Source organism: Malaclemys terrapin, chromosome 14, assembly GCF_027887155.1.
Source record: "Malaclemys terrapin pileata isolate rMalTer1 chromosome 14, rMalTer1.hap1, whole genome shotgun sequence".
In the NCBI taxonomy this organism is placed as follows: Eukaryota; Metazoa; Chordata; order Testudines; family Emydidae; genus Malaclemys; species Malaclemys terrapin.
Window position 1 is genome coordinate 21,812,864 of NC_071518.1, and position 17,945 is coordinate 21,830,808.

A 17,945-nucleotide genomic window follows, 5' to 3' on the forward strand; every position below is an offset into this window, starting at 1 on the left:
AACAGTGCAGTTCATTAGCTAATGCAGGACAGAGACCCATTTCCACAATAGTATGATTAGCAGATGAATGAAATGAATATTCAGTGTCTCTCTCTGCTGTACAATACAAAACAAAATGGAAACATCCTGTAGAGGGAAATACTGAAGTCTTTACTCAGTTCCTAGTCCTAACTCAGGCAAAATTCTCTTATTGTAGCCACTAGTAGTCCCTAAGTAGGGCTGAATAGAAACTGAGTAAGGACACCAGGTGTTGACCCATAACAAAGTCTCTTTTCATGGAGCAACTTCATTGTAAGTGGAGTTTCACAAAGCTGAAATTGCTATTTGCACAATGCAGTGCATCGAAACAGTTTGGGAATTTCATTGTACTTCACTGTTCACATATTGCACAGAGTTCATTATAAGCAGGAGGTGCACCTAAAACTGCTATTGACGCCACTGTATAAGTGACTTCAATGGGAATTTGGGGTTCACAAGGAATGAAAGATTAGGCTTGAAGGCCTTTTAATATAAGGAAAGAATTAGCCAATGCATTTTGAATGTCTTGAACCACTATGATCATTTAAAAAGAAGAACAGGAGTACTTGTGGCACCTTAGAGACTAACAAATTTATTAGAGCATAAGCTTTCGTGGACTACAGCCCACTTCTTCAGATGGGTGGGCTGTAGTCCACGAAAGCTTATGCTCTAATAAATTTGTTAGTCTCTAAGGTGCCACAAGTACTCCTGTTCTTCTTTTTGCGGATACAGACTAACACGGCTGCTACTCTGAAACCTATGATCATTTAAAAAATACTCCATTAGAATGATTTCTACACTCCAATTGAAATAATTTTTAAGGTAAAATCATTATTGTACACCTGAGTTTTCAAATGTAGCATGGAGGTTTTGCTACACATCCAGAGATCTATATTTATTTTTCATCTTGCTAATACTAACACAGAGCCACTGTTCAGGTCATTAAAAAGGTTGCAAGATAAGTGCAAATTAAAAGCAACCAGGAACATGGGAAGATTACAGAGAGTAAAGGTGTAAGATTTTTTTCCTAACGTTCTCAGAAATTCTAAGTAATAATTAGAAGAATAGAATCAGAGAAATTTGGGGAGAGGAGATACCGTTCAGAAACAGATTTCTGAGACAATTAAATGGTCATTTTGTCACTGCATTTGCTGTTTCCACTCCACTATACAAAACATTTGCTGAGAAGAGCAGGGTAGAAGCAGAATGGTTTGATTACGGCATTTGATCATATGAAGAAACTAAAGTTCCCTTACAACATCTGTTTGCTTAGTGAAGGATTATAATAATTAAGAGCTATTAGAGCCATATTGAGAACTTTTATGTTCATGCCTACTTATCCTAGAGTTGGCTGTGAATCTTGTATTAGTTTGTCGAATGCCCTATATACTTCCCAGTGATTAAAAAATGCTATCCAAATGTTGATACCAAGCCAGGAGTTGTGGCGTTGTTTTTGTTTGTTTTTGTTTTTAGAATCCATTCATTTAAAGGGTTTAGTGAAACATGCACATAACCTTGTGCTGTTAACAACATTTTTCCAAATAGATTAGTGTTTCCTGAGGATTTGATGGAATAATTTTGCCAACAAAAAGAAATTGATAATTTTGAGGTCCGAAAACTACCACGTAAAGTGTGTCAATAACTAAATATATGGTCCAAATCGAAACTATGGTTAAGGCTACAATACTGTCTGTCCATCTCTCCCTGCGGACACATGACTCTCATTGTATTATACACCTGTATAGAGTGGAGAATTCAACACAGTTCTGTACATTGCACCCAAGGAACCTGCCCTGGAAACCAGCAGGAACTGGAGTTATGTCTTGCTTAGAATTGGTCACATTATTCATAGTCAAGAAATTTAACTTGTAGTTGAAATAGCTGCAAATAGACTAATTTTACTAGTTTATTTGTTAATTGGAATTGTTCCGTTTATGTGAATCTTTGCTTGTGAACTATTCACTTCAGCAATTAATGATTTACCATTTGTAATTGACTGCTTTGCTTGGTATTGTTCCTACTTTCTGGTTGGCTGATTGATACTTGAAATATAAGCGGGAGGAGTACAGATATTGAATACCCATATTCACCTGTGAATAGCTCTGTTCTTTGGCAAATAGGTGTATTTTTACAGAGAACAACCATTCTCTAATAATTTGTGTGAGCTGAGCTAGGTGGGTGGGTGAACTGTTTGCCTTCACATGTATGAGACGTGAACAAAAAAGGACATGAATGTGGTCAAAGCAAACAGCAGTTCAGAACCTGAATGAATGGTCACAAGCACTATTTTTCTGGTTGCCTTGATCTAACTGTGATGCTGCTCATAAAGGACAGTATGAGTAGTGTCTCAAAGGGGGCAAGGAGGAGGCAGGGTCCTAGCTCTGTCCCACAAAGGTGTATGGCAATGGTCATATTTGTTCTTTGGTCCTTGGAGCTGCATGAAGCAGAATGCCTCCTGGGGCTCCCTCTAAGGCAGTTTGGCTTTACACTGCTCCTAGTGTAAATGACACAGTAGGGCACACAGAGTATGGACCAAATTCTGTGCTCTAACTCCTGTTCACCTATTTCACGAAACAGAGAAGAATTTGGTCCACTGTCTCTATGAACTTGCTTGGGACAAAGAAATCCAGGTGTCGTTTGCATCCATCACAAGTTAGTTGTGTTATATGGGTGTAGATGAGAGTTGGTGGCTCCTGAACTGTCTCTATTGCCAAACTATTATTCTTGCTGTGACAATTCTTAGTTTAAAATAGGTATTTAATTAATTTCTGAACAGCACAATATGATGTATAGAAGCATGTTTCTTTGATTCTGCTAGTACTCAGCACGTTGTCCAGGCTGGTGGCTTAGATGTAATGATGAGTTTCTTTTTTAGGGCCTACATTGCTCTCTGGTCAGCAATTTCATGTAGAAAAGGGCAGTGGGGGCTGATGTCGTTATGCAAGCAGGTCCAACTCTTTAGCAACTTCTCATCCAATCTGGCACCTAGAAGAGAAGGCTGTAGTGTGACGTGCTGATACGCTGTTCAACATGTTGGACAGGTGTGGTGTGAGATCTCATATGTGGGTGATTTTAACAGGTTTCAGGAACACAGGTGCCCTGCTCAAAAGATGTGCTGCAGGGAGTGAAGGCCTCATGCAGAAACCAGGGCAAAACACCAGCTTGGAGTTGACAGAGGTGTGATCTGTCAGCTGATTCTAGTCTCTTAGAACAGATCCTTCCCTATTGCTTACCTCAAGTTCCGCTCTATGCTGAGAGCAGAAAACTATTTGTGGGAGAGTTTAGGCAGTGCCTCTTCTTGACTCACTAAGCAATTCCTACATTCCCTGCTGCTGAATGCAGATTGCTGGCCATGTGCAGATCTTGCTGCTATCAAATAATAGTTTGCTCCAGAGATTTGTGATCACAAATTCTGGCTTTGCGCAATGGACACAATTGTGGGCATTTCACTGGGGAATTCAATCTTAATTATTTTTAAAGATTAAAAGTGTCAATTATTTCTAGTTTTGTGCACATGCAGAGGAAGTTTAGGAACAGAAACTAGAACTCCAGACTCTTGGTCCTGTTCTACTTATGTGTTTTGCCTGTATCCCTTCATTATAGAAACTAACTTAACAGGTAATTTAAGAATTCTAGGTTCCTTTCCTAGACTTTCTATGTGACCTTAAGCAAGTAGCTTAACTCTCTGTGTCTTCATTTATCCTTTCTACAAAATGGGGATAACAGCTCTTACCTATACTACAAGGGTGCTCAGAGGAATAGTACATTAATGCATGTTAAAGCTGTTGAGCTCCTTGAATGGAGGGCCTGAATAGAAAGGCCAAGAAGTTATAAAAATTCATCTGCTATAATAACTTCAGTTTTTCAGGTGTTTGTTAACTGTGTTTATTACTACTTGCCCTGGAGAAATCACATTGTGACTAAGGAAATAATATAAATGAGAGATATGAAGAATCATCTTTGACTTACCATACTTTTAAGCAGTAGTTGGTTTCAGACAGGAGAATGCCTTCCTTATCCGAATAAGTAACCTGAGTAAGTGCCTTCTGACTTCTTAGTCTCGTTTGTTGGATATGCATGTTCCAAACTTCATAACACATGGGGATGAGATATGTGAGATTTTTCAGACAGAAGTTTACTGAACCTGAGTAATTTGAATGGGAGATTTGGGTTCTGCTGCTCTTTCATTTTAACTACACCTAAAAGCAAGGAAGCATGGGATCCAAGTGACATGAGAATAAGGTGCTTAGTGTAGATTTCCTTCACTCTGTGTTTAGGCTGGTCCACGTTTCAGTGTAGCAGAAAGTGTTCTTATTATCATCTGTTCCCTATGTATTCATGTCTATGTAATTCTCTCCTCTAATGCTAACAGTTGATTTGAGCTCTCTGAAGTTGCTCCAAATGTAATACCAGTACAGGATGCTGGATTAGAGCAGCTGGCTTGCTTCCTGTGGCCTATTTCTGAGCTTTCTGTATCAGACAGCTGCAGTACTTTCAGCAAAGAACCAAATGCTAGTACACTTCAAAGTTTCTGGCGCCTAATGATAGCCACCCATTACACTGGCATGCTGTCACATCCATCCCCACTCCGATCCCCAATAATTTAATACCACATTATTATTGGCATGAAGAAGCTGCAGATTTATTAACACACAAAATATCCAACTAAACAAGCATTAATCATGCACATTACATCAAATTAACATGTAGAAAATTAATATTCTTGACCTTGCCAGTGGGCAGAATAATAAATCTTGGAGTAGAATATTACTAGTGGAAGGTTCCAACTACTCCAGCCAATGTGTGAGAGAAGCATGGATCTCTCCACATGGAAATAACATTTCATTCCAACTACAGACAGTCCCGCCCCTATGAAACAGAGCCTCTGACTTCTCTAAGCAGGAATAATAGCTAGATTGCCACGCCTCTTGTAAAGAAAGCATTGCCATTCACCATTTATGTTGCCACTCTTGGGGGAGGGAGAAAAAAAGGCAGTCCACCCCTAATTTCTGTTACATAGTAAGGCACTTCTGAAAGGTGCAGATTGACAACAACTTGGGGGTCTTCTTTTTAATTCAAAGAATTGGTACAGTCTGGACAATGATGGTACAAGCCTTTCCACAGCATTCACCACCTCTAGGCTTCAGGGAGAATTTCAGTGTCCATAGCCCATTCAGTGCTCCACCTCTATGCAGAGAATGCCAGTTCTGTTTTTGTTTTTTTTTGTGATGTTTGTATACATCTTCAAGGAACTGGACTGAGATACCAATTCATTTTTCCTATGTTTCAAAATTTCCATCAGACAGTAATCATTTTCATTCATTACCAGCCTAGGCTGGTTTTCATCCATCCTATTCTAAAGGCGAAAAGTTCCATTCCAAAACCCGTGAGCTGTTCCCTCCTATATCCCTCACTTTCTTAGTTATTTCATACAAAAATATACAGGCAGACCAACAACAGGATATCCCTTGTCTGTTACTGATAGCAGTGAACACTCATTGTGTATGTCTGGTCTGTAATTTATGTGCTGTCTATTGAAAGAAAATAAAATTTTTCTATTGTTGTGCTCAACATTTTGCGCTGCAGTCAGATCCCTGTCCAAAGAACCAGCCATATCAATTCAGACTGTGATCTCCTGAGATCTCAGACAATAAGCAACATCAGGCCTGGTCATGATCATTTCTGCTCCCAATCCTTTCTTTTGTCCTCCTTTTTTAATGGAAGAATTTAAACTGCTTCATATTTTTTAAGGGCTTTGAAGCTTCTGCAAGGTACACTGAAAATCAACTGACTGCTTGGGCCCTTCAAACAGATGCATTTTTATATCTTCTATAGATAAATATACATATAGAGCAGATTCTGCTTCCCCTTTCTTCCTCTGCAGAACATGGTTCTGCTGCTGGTTGAGCAAGGGATGGAATGCCCTTTTATGGGCCCTGTGTACCATGTTGGTCAGTGACTTCTATGCTGCCGCCCAAGGGTTTTTAAGGTGGAGTGGAGGATATGCTAGGGTGTGGCTGGTGAATCTGTCACAAAGCGGATTCACTGGCTGAAAATGTGACACCGATGTATGGAAGCAACCTGAATTTCTTAGGCTGCAGTGATGGCCGTGGAGCAGCTCCATAACCAGCGAGGGGGATTTTGTTTATACTGGGCTTGGCACCAGGAATTACCCATAATAAGTACAAAGAGAATATAATATAAGACAGTATTATATGGCTTCTTTGGAGTGGAGAGGGAGAATTGTGTAACTCATAAGTATTTGAGCAAAGTGAAACCCTCTTGAGTTGTGCTGTGGTCTTTCCAAACTAATTAAATTAGAGCTGTCCCTGTCAAGAGTTAGTTTGGGCAGGAGGGAGGCTGTGTTCACAGTGTGGGAAGAACCCCGACATAAACAGGTGCAAATCCATTGGCTTCAGTGGAGTTGTTCTTGCTTACATCAGGGTTGAATTTGGCCCAGGGTATCAGCAGAGCCATTACCAGTATAAACATTTTGATTTGGCCGTACAGGAGCCTCCCATATCTGTAGAAATATGATGGACTGATATTAGTTCCCATTGCTTGCATGGTGTCAATGGTGTGTGTATGGAGTATGTCTGTGAGTATATCCATGTATGTATAGTATGTGCACGTATAGATTGTTTTGGGCAGTGATGTATCATGTTATTTCTGCTAGCAAAGAAATGGTGCATAACTCAGTTATGAAGATAATTCCCTCTTGTATGAAAATGAATTCCATTATATTACAGCTTACTGTTAGGTATTTTTATTAAATGTGTTAATTTCATTTTTACCTAGCAGTTTAGTTAATAATTATAACAAATGTTGATGAGGGAGCTGTCTGTTCTCGACTTCTCTCTATCTGTACCAAGGATAGGTTTCTTAACTTTTCTGATATCTTAATTTTCCCTACAAACCCAGGGCCATTCTAGGAAAGCATTTTCCTGGTTTTATCAAATGGACTGTCACAATCCTAGACACATTTGGGTTGCAAGTGACTTCCCCAGGGTCACCTAACCTTGCAGGATGTAAAGTGAAAAGTTTTGTGTGGAGTTTGTTTGTTTATGAGAAGGAGGAAAAAGCCAGAACAGAACTACATAATTGCTTTCATTTCAATTCTTACTAACTTATTTTGCCTTTAGAAGCACCTTTAAAGTCACCCCTCCCCCAGACTGTGCTGTTGAGGTGTTTAAAGAACAGTCACACACCTACCTCACTGTTTCAAACATTTACTTTACATATGAAAAATATTCAAATAGGAAAAAAGGACAAAGAAAATAAACCCACACAAACAAACATGGGAATGGGCGACAGGGGATGGATCGCTTGATGATTACCTGTTCTGTTCATTTCCTCTGGGGCACCTGCCATTGGCCACTGTCGGAAGACAGGGTACTGGGCTAGATGGACCTTTGGTCTGACCCCGTATGGCCGTTCTTAATGTTCTAACGTTGTTGCGACTTGCATTTAGTGTCCAGTGCGGATAGATGGAATAAATAGGTGACCAGCTGCGGGATGGCACCAGCTTCAGTTGGTTTGGATGAGGGTGGTTTACATCTTGCTCCTTCTCATAGGTACGTTCATCCTCTGCACAAGGGAAGGGCATAAAGGTTGTTAGCACAGGCTAGATCTCCAGTGGAGAGAGTTGTGGGTAGAGCTAAGTGTCATCTTCCCTGTCGCTTGTTTAGTTGGATAACCTCACTGCACTGGACCCAAATAACTGCCTAGAGCTGAAGAGGGTGCAGTCCCCTTTTCCCCCCATGTTGTTTTGGGATTAGTTTATTAAAGTTGCACCCTCATACCCTGAACTGATTCCTGCTCTCCATGCCTTATTTCCTGAATCAAAAACTCTGATGTCACAAACTCGGCTTCATGACTCCAGCTTGGGAAGGAGAAGAGCAGTTATAGAGGAGGTAGCTCCTAGTTAACACACAGATATGCTTGATAATGGGTAAAAAGGGCAAAACAAGCATGAAAGGGAAATGGATTTAAATTTAAATGCGCTACATGCTGGAGAATTTCAGCTAACATAAAAGTCACTCTTCTAAAAGCGGTGAATGTGACAACACAAGCGGCTCAGACCAAGTACAATTTCGAAGCTTTCAATAGCCAGAGAAACTGAAATGTAAGGAAAAGCTATCCCCAATCAGGGAGTAGATTGTGCAAGCTTTGCTCACGCTGGTGAGCACCTATTCACACAAGTAGTTTTATTAACATCCAGGAACTACTCCTATGACTACTCACTGTTATGAGGGTGGGTGGTACTCTCTAGCCCTACACGAATAAAGGGAGAAAAAGCCAGGCATGCTTATAGACCGCCTCTGTGTGCTGCCTCAGGATGCAGGTGTGAAAAGGAGATCTTCCTAGGGCAGGCAGTGTGACAGTAACTTCCCTTTTCCTTTTTGCCATAAAGAGGGTGTGATTTCTGTTCGGGAAGGGAGGCACAGGGACAGGAGTTTTTATTTAAAAAAAAAACCACATGAACAAAAACACACCTATTTTTACAAAGAAGATTCCACAGAAAAGCATTGTGCTATTTCGGGCTACATTTGCTTTTACATCATACGGTCTGTGACATAATTTCTTTCTTCCTTTTCTTTTAAAATTCATGTCTCTTGGAGCTTTGGAATTGTTCTTCAGTTACTGATCATTGGTAGCCAATTATTCATATATTGTCATTGTTTTAAAATTCTCACTTTCAGAGAGTGGTTTGCACCATTTGGGTTTGCTGGGCTACATGATTCCACTGGAATTGAGAAATACCCTGGTGCAAATAACTAAAATAAAACAACTTGTATTGTTCCATAAGAGGATGAAAGTGCTGAATGAATGACATTGTGCGATTGTAAACACTTTGGAGCTTGCACTGTTTCTTTGTTAATGTTTATACAGTGCCCAGCAGAATGGCCAACCTGTCGGCACTACTGTAATATAAATATTTCCTAGGAATGATTAGAGAAGCTTACAATCAACCTAAATATTTCCAAATAACATAAAATTACAGCAAAATAGACAGCAGTTACATTGTCTTTAGATTCAACCTACATATTTTTAAATTTAAAAATACAATCTTGACATCTCTTCAGATACATTGAACATTTGATCTGTAACAGCTATGCACGGTTGTGTGTTCATATGTTTGTGCTTTCAGCAGTTTAACTCAGAATACAAGGGCCAGATTTTGCTAAAATCATCCATGTGAGAAGGCACTAGTAAAAAAATATATATATATTTCCCAACTGATTGCACCATACTCCTTTTGAAACTGGAAGTCCAACTTCAATGTTACTTTAACAGTTATTTTGTCATTAGTGTTTCACTTAAACACAACCACCCTGAAAAGAAGCATGAAAGATTTCTAATGATAGATACATGATACAGTATATATCCATTATACTTTTCTCCTTCTTCCACTGCCCTGGATGAAATAGCTTCATTTGATCAATATACAGTGTACACTCTTGCCTGAATAAACAGGCTGCATAGATTGTTGTATATGCTGAACTGTGCCATGCTTGGCCAGATGCCCTCACATTCCAGGTGTGTTGTGAAGCCAAATGCTTTCAGCCATCTGAAAACTATGGATACGTACTGCAATTGCATTTTTTCTAAGCATATTATTATTTTGGTAATAGATATCTAGCAAGTTCTCCATATATAGTTATATGGTTAGTTTAGTTCTTTAAAAAAACACTATTATCTAATATGCATATATTTATATGTATTTTATCTTTTCACTTATCTTTAGACTAAAGCGTTCAGTAGAAATAGATTAGTTTGATCAATTACTGATCGCGCTCTTAATGTTTTGATAGAATTTTCCTTCCTAAAAGGCATTACTTTTATGTGTAAAATACACTTGGAGTGCCAGTGTGAAAAACTAACATAAAGCTAGTCAGTTCCTAACTATCCTATTCAGGAAGAGTGTATTAGATTTACATCACCAGTTGCATTACTTAAAAAAAAAAAGACAGAATCCCTGTTGGGTGCCCATGTAGCTTATGCTGAGTAAATATTGACAAAGTAGTCTAAAGAGCAAACACTTTGACATTTGTAAGGTCCACTGGAAGGTCTTGTATATATTTATACAGCAAGAATGAGTACAGCATACCAATTTTCTTGAACTTGCTCCTGACATAATTCTGCATGGGCTTTCTTGTTGGGGAGAGAAGTGTGTTTAAATGTGAATGGGTCATTTGTTGCATCCATAATGAATATCTTGAATCACTGTTAGTCAGGTATTTCTGAATTTAGAGTCACCAGCTTTACCACAAAAAAGAAAAGAAAAAAAAAAATCTTGTTTTTTAATGTATTGTAATCAATGTACATTGTTTTTACTTTGTAGGAATTTTATTGATGTTTTTGTCCTCTATATTTATTGAAAATTGAGTCTCAAAAATGTAATGAGTAAAAAATGCTTGCTTAATTTAAATTGTGAATCTGTCTGTTAAGAAATGCATTAGGGGTAGGAGAAGCATAAGACATATTAATTGACAGACAGGAGCTGCTGTCTCTGAGGTTGATACAAGTAATTTATTACTTTAGAAATGAATGCCACCTCCAGAATGTGCTTCATTAATTTCAAATTTAGTTTTAATTTCAAGCTGTTGCCCCTTGAGAAGAATAAGGTGGCAAATTATGTTTGAAGAGCAGATTTTTTTTCTTGCTCTGAAGAAACATTAAATTTTAACTGTTTAATTTTACAAATAAATGCAGTTCTTTAGCTGAAATATTTAAACAGCTGATGGAAAGTATAATCAACAGTCACTAACTCTTGTTGTTTTTGTTTTGTCCATGATAGCCTATGTTTCAGATGAACTGAAGGCCGCAGCACTGGTGGAGGAAGACATGGAACCTGATGAAAATGCAATTGATGGGGAACCTTCAGCAAAATACGTGTGTCCGGAAAAAGACTACAGTAAGAACTGCCAGAGCTACCAAAACTCTCCAGCTGCTGAATTTTCCAGCCATGAAATGGACAGTGAGTCACACATCAGTGAGACAAGTGACCGAATGGCAGATTTTGAAAGCAGCTCTATCAAAAATGAGGAAGAGAGCAAGGAGGTTGCAATACCACTTGAAGATTCTGCTGTATCTGATAGCTTAGAACAAATGAAAGCCGTATATAATAACTTCCTTTCCAATTCCTACTGGTCCAATCTCAATTTGAATCTCCACCAGCCGACTTCAGAAAAAAACAATGGTAGCAGCAGCAGTAGCAGCAGCAGCAGTAGCAGTTGTGGGAGTGGTAGCTTTGACTGGCATCAGACTGCTATGGCAAAGACACTGCAGCAAGTTTCTCAGAGCAGAATTCTTCCTGAACCAAGTCTTTTTAGCACAGTTCAGTTGTACAGACAAAGCAGTAAGCTTTATGGCTCTATATTTACTGGAGCCAGTAAATTCCGTTGTAAAGACTGCAGTGCTGCCTATGACACTTTAGTAGAATTAACAGTGCACATGAATGAAACAGGACATTATCGAGATGACAACCATGAAACTGATAACAATAACCCTAAAAGATGGTCCAAACCTCGTAAACGTTCTTTGCTTGAAATGGAAGGGAAAGAAGATGCCCAGAAAGTATTAAAGTGTATGTACTGTGGCCATTCATTTGAATCTCTTCAGGACTTGAGTGTTCATATGATCAAAACAAAACACTACCAAAAAGTGCCTCTGAAGGAACCTGTTACACCTGTAGCAGCAAAAATTATCCCAGCTACTAGAAAAAAAGCATCACTGGAGCTTGAACTTCCAAGCTCTCCAGATTCCACAGGTGGGACACCAAAAGCAACAATCTCAGACACCAACGACGCGCTACAAAAGAATGCAAATCCTTACATTACGCCAAATAATCGTTACGGTCACCAGAATGGTGCCAGCTACGCTTGGCATTTTGAGGCAAGGAAATCTCAAATTCTCAAATGCATGGAGTGTGGAAGTTCCCATGATACTTTGCAGGAACTCACTGCCCACATGATGGTGACAGGACATTTTATAAAAGTCACCAACTCTGCCATGAAGAAAGGGAAGCCAATTATAGAAGCCCCAGTGACGCCAACAATAACAGCTCTACTAGACGAAAAAGTACAGTCTGTGCCACTTGCAGCCACCACTTTTACATCTCCCTCCAACACGCCTTCTAGTGTCTCCCCAAAATTGAATGTTGAAGTAAAAAAAGAAGTAGATAAAGAGAGAGGGATTGCTGATGATAAAATGAAAGAGAAAGAGAAGTCAAATGAAGATGAGGAAAAGTATGATATCTCCTCAAAATATCATTATTTGACTGAAAATGACCTGGAAGAAAGTCCTAAAGGGGGGCTAGATATTTTAAAGTCTTTAGAAAACACAGTAACATCAGCTATAAACAAAGCCCAGAATGGTACACCAAGCTGGGGTGGCTACCCCAGTATTCATGCTGCCTACCAGCTACCTAACATGATGAAGCTGTCGTTGGGTTCATCGGGAAAAAGTACACCCTTAAAATCTATGTTTGGAAACAATGAAATAGTGTCACCAACTAAAAACCAGCCCCTACTGTCGCCACCAAGCAGTCAAACCTCCCCTGTGCCAAAAACGAACTTTCATGCCATGGAAGAACTGGTAAAGAAAGTCACTGAGAAAGTGATTAAAGTTGAGGAAAAAATGAAAGAACCTGAAGGAAAGCTGTCTCCAGTGAAACGTGCCACACCTTCGCCATGCAGCAGCGAAATCAGTGAACCCCTCAAAATGGATGCTTCCAACGATGGTGGTTTTAAAAGCCAACAGAACAGCCCAGTTCCTCAGAGGGATAGTTGTAAGGATAGTCCAACTATAGAACCAGTGGAAAATGGTAAAGAGCCTGTAAAGTCAATTGCAAGTACATTAAGCAGCAGCACAGCTATTATTACAGATCATCCTCCTGAACAACCATTTGTAAATCCATTAAGTGCACTGCAGTCTGTCATGAATATTCATCTTGGGAAAGCAGCAAAGCCATCTTTGCCTGCTTTGGATCCAATGAGCATGCTTTTTAAAATGAGCAACAGTTTGGCAGAAAAGGCTGCGGTGGCCACCCCACCTTTGCAGTGCAAAAAGCCAGACCACTTAGACCGTTATTTTTATCATGTCAACAATGACCAACCCATAGATTTGACGAAAGGCAAGAGTGACAAAAGCTGCTCTTTGGGTTCAGCGCTTTTGTCATCCACATCAACATCTTCTGCATCTTCTTCATCTACAGTGACAACAGCAAAGACATCTGCAGTCGTGTCATTCATGTCAAACTCGCCGCTACGCGAGAATGCCTTGTCAGATATATCTGATATGCTGAAGAACCTGACAGAAAGTCACACATCAAAATCTTCCACACCTTCCAGCATATCTGAGAAATCTGACATTGATGGTACCACAATAGAGGAACCAGAAGAGACTACACCGGCTCAGAAAAGGAAGGGACGTCAGTCTAACTGGAACCCTCAGCACTTGCTCATTCTGCAGGCCCAGTTTGCAGCCAGTTTACGACAGACATCAGAGGGAAAATACATTATGTCAGACTTGAGCCCTCAAGAAAGAATGCACATTTCAAGGTTTACGGGACTCTCAATGACCACAATTAGCCACTGGCTAGCCAATGTGAAATACCAGCTCCGAAGGACGGGAGGAACTAAGTTCCTTAAAAATTTGGACACTGGGCATCCAGTGTTCTTTTGTAATGACTGTGCTTCACAGATCAGAACTCCTTCAACTTATATCAGTCACCTCGAATCACATCTAGGTTTCAGGTTAAGAGACCTGTCCAAACTGTCCAATGAACAGATTAACAATCAGATAGCACAAACAAAGTCACCATCTGAAAAACTGGTGACATCATCTCCAGAGGAAGAAATTGGAACTTCCTATCAGTGTAAACTTTGTAACAGGACTTTTGCAAGCAAGCATGCTGTTAAACTTCATCTTAGTAAAACACATGGGAAGTCACCAGAGGATCATCTTCTGTATGTTTCGGAGTTAGAGAAGCAGTAGCATTTGCTTTTGATTAAAATAACTGTAATTTGCTTTGAGGAAAACTGTCAAAGACGCCTTAAAGCTACTGTTTAGTTCTTGGCACATGTTCTTATTTTAACTCCAGAGAGTCACTCTGGGCTGAACTGTTTTGTATAATTGTACAGTGTTTAATAGAGGTGCATAATCAGCTGTTGTTACTGGTAAAATATGAAGGTTAAAATGCAGTGGTAAGTGTTTGGAACTTTGTGTAAATTGGATTTAGTTGCTGTGCATCCCTCTGATGCATCAAGCTGCATGCATTAACAGACAGTTTAATTAAGCATTTATAACTAATCCTGGTGCACTTTTTTCACGTGACCTAAGTGTGCTGGTATTTCTCACCCTATAATCTTTAGCCCTCTGAGTACTTTGAAACACTTTTTCTTTAATTTGGTAAAATGTATGGATATGTTTTTTAAAACCCTTACCAGCTTAGTTCTAATTACTAATATGAACCTCCATTTATGCAGAGGTGTATCACACCTTGAAATTTAAAATATTATTTTCACATTGAAACATAGATGTATATATTGTATAGATTTCAAAATCTCTTATGGAAATGTAATTGTGGTTAATGCCATGTTTTTCTTCAGCATTTTTAGCAATGACGGTTTTTGTACCTGATATGCCTCAGGTATAAGCTATACCTATATATAGTGTATATTTCTTTTTTTAGGTCTAAGGGTTTTTCTTTTAACATCCAAACATTGTAAATTATATGAAAGGTACCACAAATAGCATTTATAAAGTATTCAAAAACATTATTCTTAAAGCAAAGTATGATTGTTTTGTTTTGCTATACAGTACATCTATATTGATAGAGGTTCATGTTTAAATTATACATATTTATTAGTATCGTTATCATTTGTTTTTAAACCCTCTGAATAACAGAAGCCACGGACTGCATCCTTGGCATGCATTATAACTATTTTGCACAACATGACTTTTAAAGGTATTTATTAGTAAAAGAAAATTTAAATAAAATAAAAAATGAGAGAATTCAAAATAAACTCAGTGCTCAAAGGGTTAAATCTATTTGAAAAACTTGTACTGTATTTCCTAAACATTGATAAAGCCTTTAAAATGTTTGTACTGTAATATTTTGCTTAAAAGTTATGAGGCATTCTGTGATATAACCTTTTACTTATTTATAAGCGCTATTGGTTGTTATTTCATATTGTAGAATGCCTTTTTATTTCAATTGGTAACTTTCTGTTTTGTTCTGCCTAATTATTCTCCCAAGATTCCATACTGCAGCTTTATCTTTAGGCATATGAAAGGTAACCCGTGGTTACCAGCACACTAAGTGATTCTGTTCGTCTCCATTTTTGGCAGTTAATTTGCAGAAGTAACTGACAGCTGACACCATATGAGAATCTATGTATAAAATATTGGCATGTAAACAGCACAGACACTGTAATGCACTCTGTGCCCTGTTTTGTTGTTGACAATGAAGCACCATTATATGACTCTTCATATAACCTTTTTTTCTACAGCAGCATTAAAATTGTCTTTTTGCTATAATTTTGTGTTGCATTCACAATTATGTCTGAAATGTGCTACGACTAACGAGCACATTAAAATTAAATTGTATGCTATCTGTTTATGACTGAAGCTTGAGTAGGTTTCTTCATCTGCCAGGTGCTGGCAGTCAAAAGCTGCACATAAATCACTGGAGTTTTAGTGAACTTTAGCATTTAAAGAGCAGGGTAGCACTTATTCAAAGGCTGCATTAACAAAAAATTTCCCCAAGAAAAGATAAATGAATGTTATAACTCCACTTTAGAGATCGGGTAAGATTGACTGTAAAGAAGAGAGTTTATAAGCAACATGTGTGGCAAGGCAAATAGGTATTTTGCTGTGTTGTATATTCAGACTCAGATAGTGATGCTTAAATTAATTCCTCTTGAATATACTGAATAGAGTCTGCAAGTAGTATTGGTAGGTGCTTCATGTCCAAATTTTTATTTATTAAAAAAACAAACCCCAAAAAAACAAATAATCTCTTTTTAAAATTGAGCAGTTACCTGCCTACTATTCTTTCTTTCTTGTTATCCTCTGTAATGTAAAGGCTGGTACCTATTTCTTTTAAAACATTAGAAATCGGTCTGTTCATTTTATAAATAACACAACTTGAAGTAATATGTATTATTAGTAAACAGGCCCCATGAATAGCAATAATCAAGTCCAGTACTTGGATTATGGTCTAGAACTCTGGGGTGAGGAGGTGTTTAGATTTTTGTATTGTTTTTTTCTTTTTGTCATTTGGCTCAATATTTAAATCTGATTTTAAGGTCATTAGTGTATTAAAGCTGATGGTCTCAACTCGGATCCTAATGGACAGTCATCTATACGACAGAACTGCTGCACATAATTTTTGCTGGTTAGCTGTATCATCTCAACTGTATGATCCTACCTTCTTAGAAAAGGTAACCCCTTCAGGCCAGGGCTGAGGTCTTTTTCTCTTTAGTGAAACATTCCTTAAGGCTGTCTGTATTTTTAAGACTAGATTATCTCAGACCACATTGTAGCCAGAATCCTTCCTTCTGGGAACACAGATTTTCTCCTTGAAAATTAGAACATCTTAAATATAGCATTGGATTTCAGAACAGAATTTCACTAGTTGTGAGGCTGGCAGATTATTACATACATTTGCAATCCTTATATTTTCAAAAGGCACCATTTGATTGTAAGGTGGCAATGGTAAATAGCATTATACAAAATTTTGCTATTTTTACAGCTTGGGGGAAGGGAAAAAACAGGAGAGACAAACTCCTCAGTCCTTTTCAGTGTTTTGTTTATTTTCAAAATGCAGACGGGAGGAGGTAATGATTGTGAACATCAAATACTACATATGCAGCCCCTCCTCATTTGTGGTGATAATCAGTACCTGGGGCAAAATATCACCATATCAATATGCAGTGAGAAGGAGAACTAGTAGAAATACAGGGAGCAGCCATATCTATTAGCGTGCACCATAAATGACTTTTTCATACATTTTCAAAATATGTCTGAAACATTGCAAATAGCTAATCAGGATCTGGATGCCCCAAATTTATGAAAATAAAGTTTAGCTTGCATCTTAGAAGCTCCAAGACTGGCATACCAATGTGATTTCACATTATAAAGAATTCAGAGAATCAATGATCTAGTGTAATATCCTTTTTCCCCATACACTGATCTGTATTTTGGCATGGTAACTCTCAGTCCTAACCAAATCACCAGCCTCTCTCTGCTGGCATACATTTCCCCCACCCCATTAGACATGAAGATAAAAATGCAGGATTTTAAACTACATATGAGTCCCTAATTTTTGCTTTGCTCCTGATATTTTATCTAATTTTAGAAATATGCAGATCAAATGTGAGAGAGAACAAAATGCCTAAAGAAAGGGTTTTTAAATGAAATTGTGATGGGGTGGAAGAGCTTTAAATCACAGGTGTATAAAGGTGACCCTGGTCTAACCCCACCCAAGTAGTGGCTTGTTGCAGCATACTGTATATCTTCCAGCCATCACATTTACGCAGTATCTTAAAATAACATTTGTGATAAATGTGCAATTTAACTAATTTATGGTGCTATGATGTGCTCAGGGCTACATGCAAGATGAAAATCTTAAATGGAGCTTGAACAGCTCACTTCACAACAAGAAATCAATATGCCAGATCTTAGAGAGCTGTTCTCTGGAGTCAACATTTAGCAAAAATATCAGTGAATGTAGCTTTAAGTTTTAGGCAGCAAGAAATCTATAATTAACTGAAATATTACTTTTAGGTTAGTGTAAGGAATTTTTACTGGAACCTAAATCTCTCCAGCATTTTCATTATATTTTCTTTTGGCATCAAAAATTGAAGATATGTTGTTCTAATTATACACTTGCTTTCACTGTGCACGCTACAATGTAA

At 38.3% G+C, this 17,945-nt stretch overlaps 1 protein-coding gene across 2 annotated transcripts in view; it reads left to right on the forward strand.

Annotated features, from left to right (window-relative positions):
- The window catches only part of TSHZ3 (teashirt zinc finger homeobox 3), a 69,922-nt gene extending 54,278 nt beyond the window's left edge, over positions 1-15,644 (forward strand). For both annotated transcript variants that reach the window (XM_054049429.1, XM_054049430.1), the window contains exon 3: positions 10,820-15,644. In XM_054049429.1, the coding sequence (XP_053905404.1) occupies positions 10,820-14,019 (3,200 nt within the window). In that variant the 3' untranslated portion in view covers positions 14,020-15,644. The remainder of the gene's footprint in view (positions 1-10,819) is intronic.
- The last annotated feature ends 2,301 nt before the right edge of the window (positions 15,645-17,945 follow it).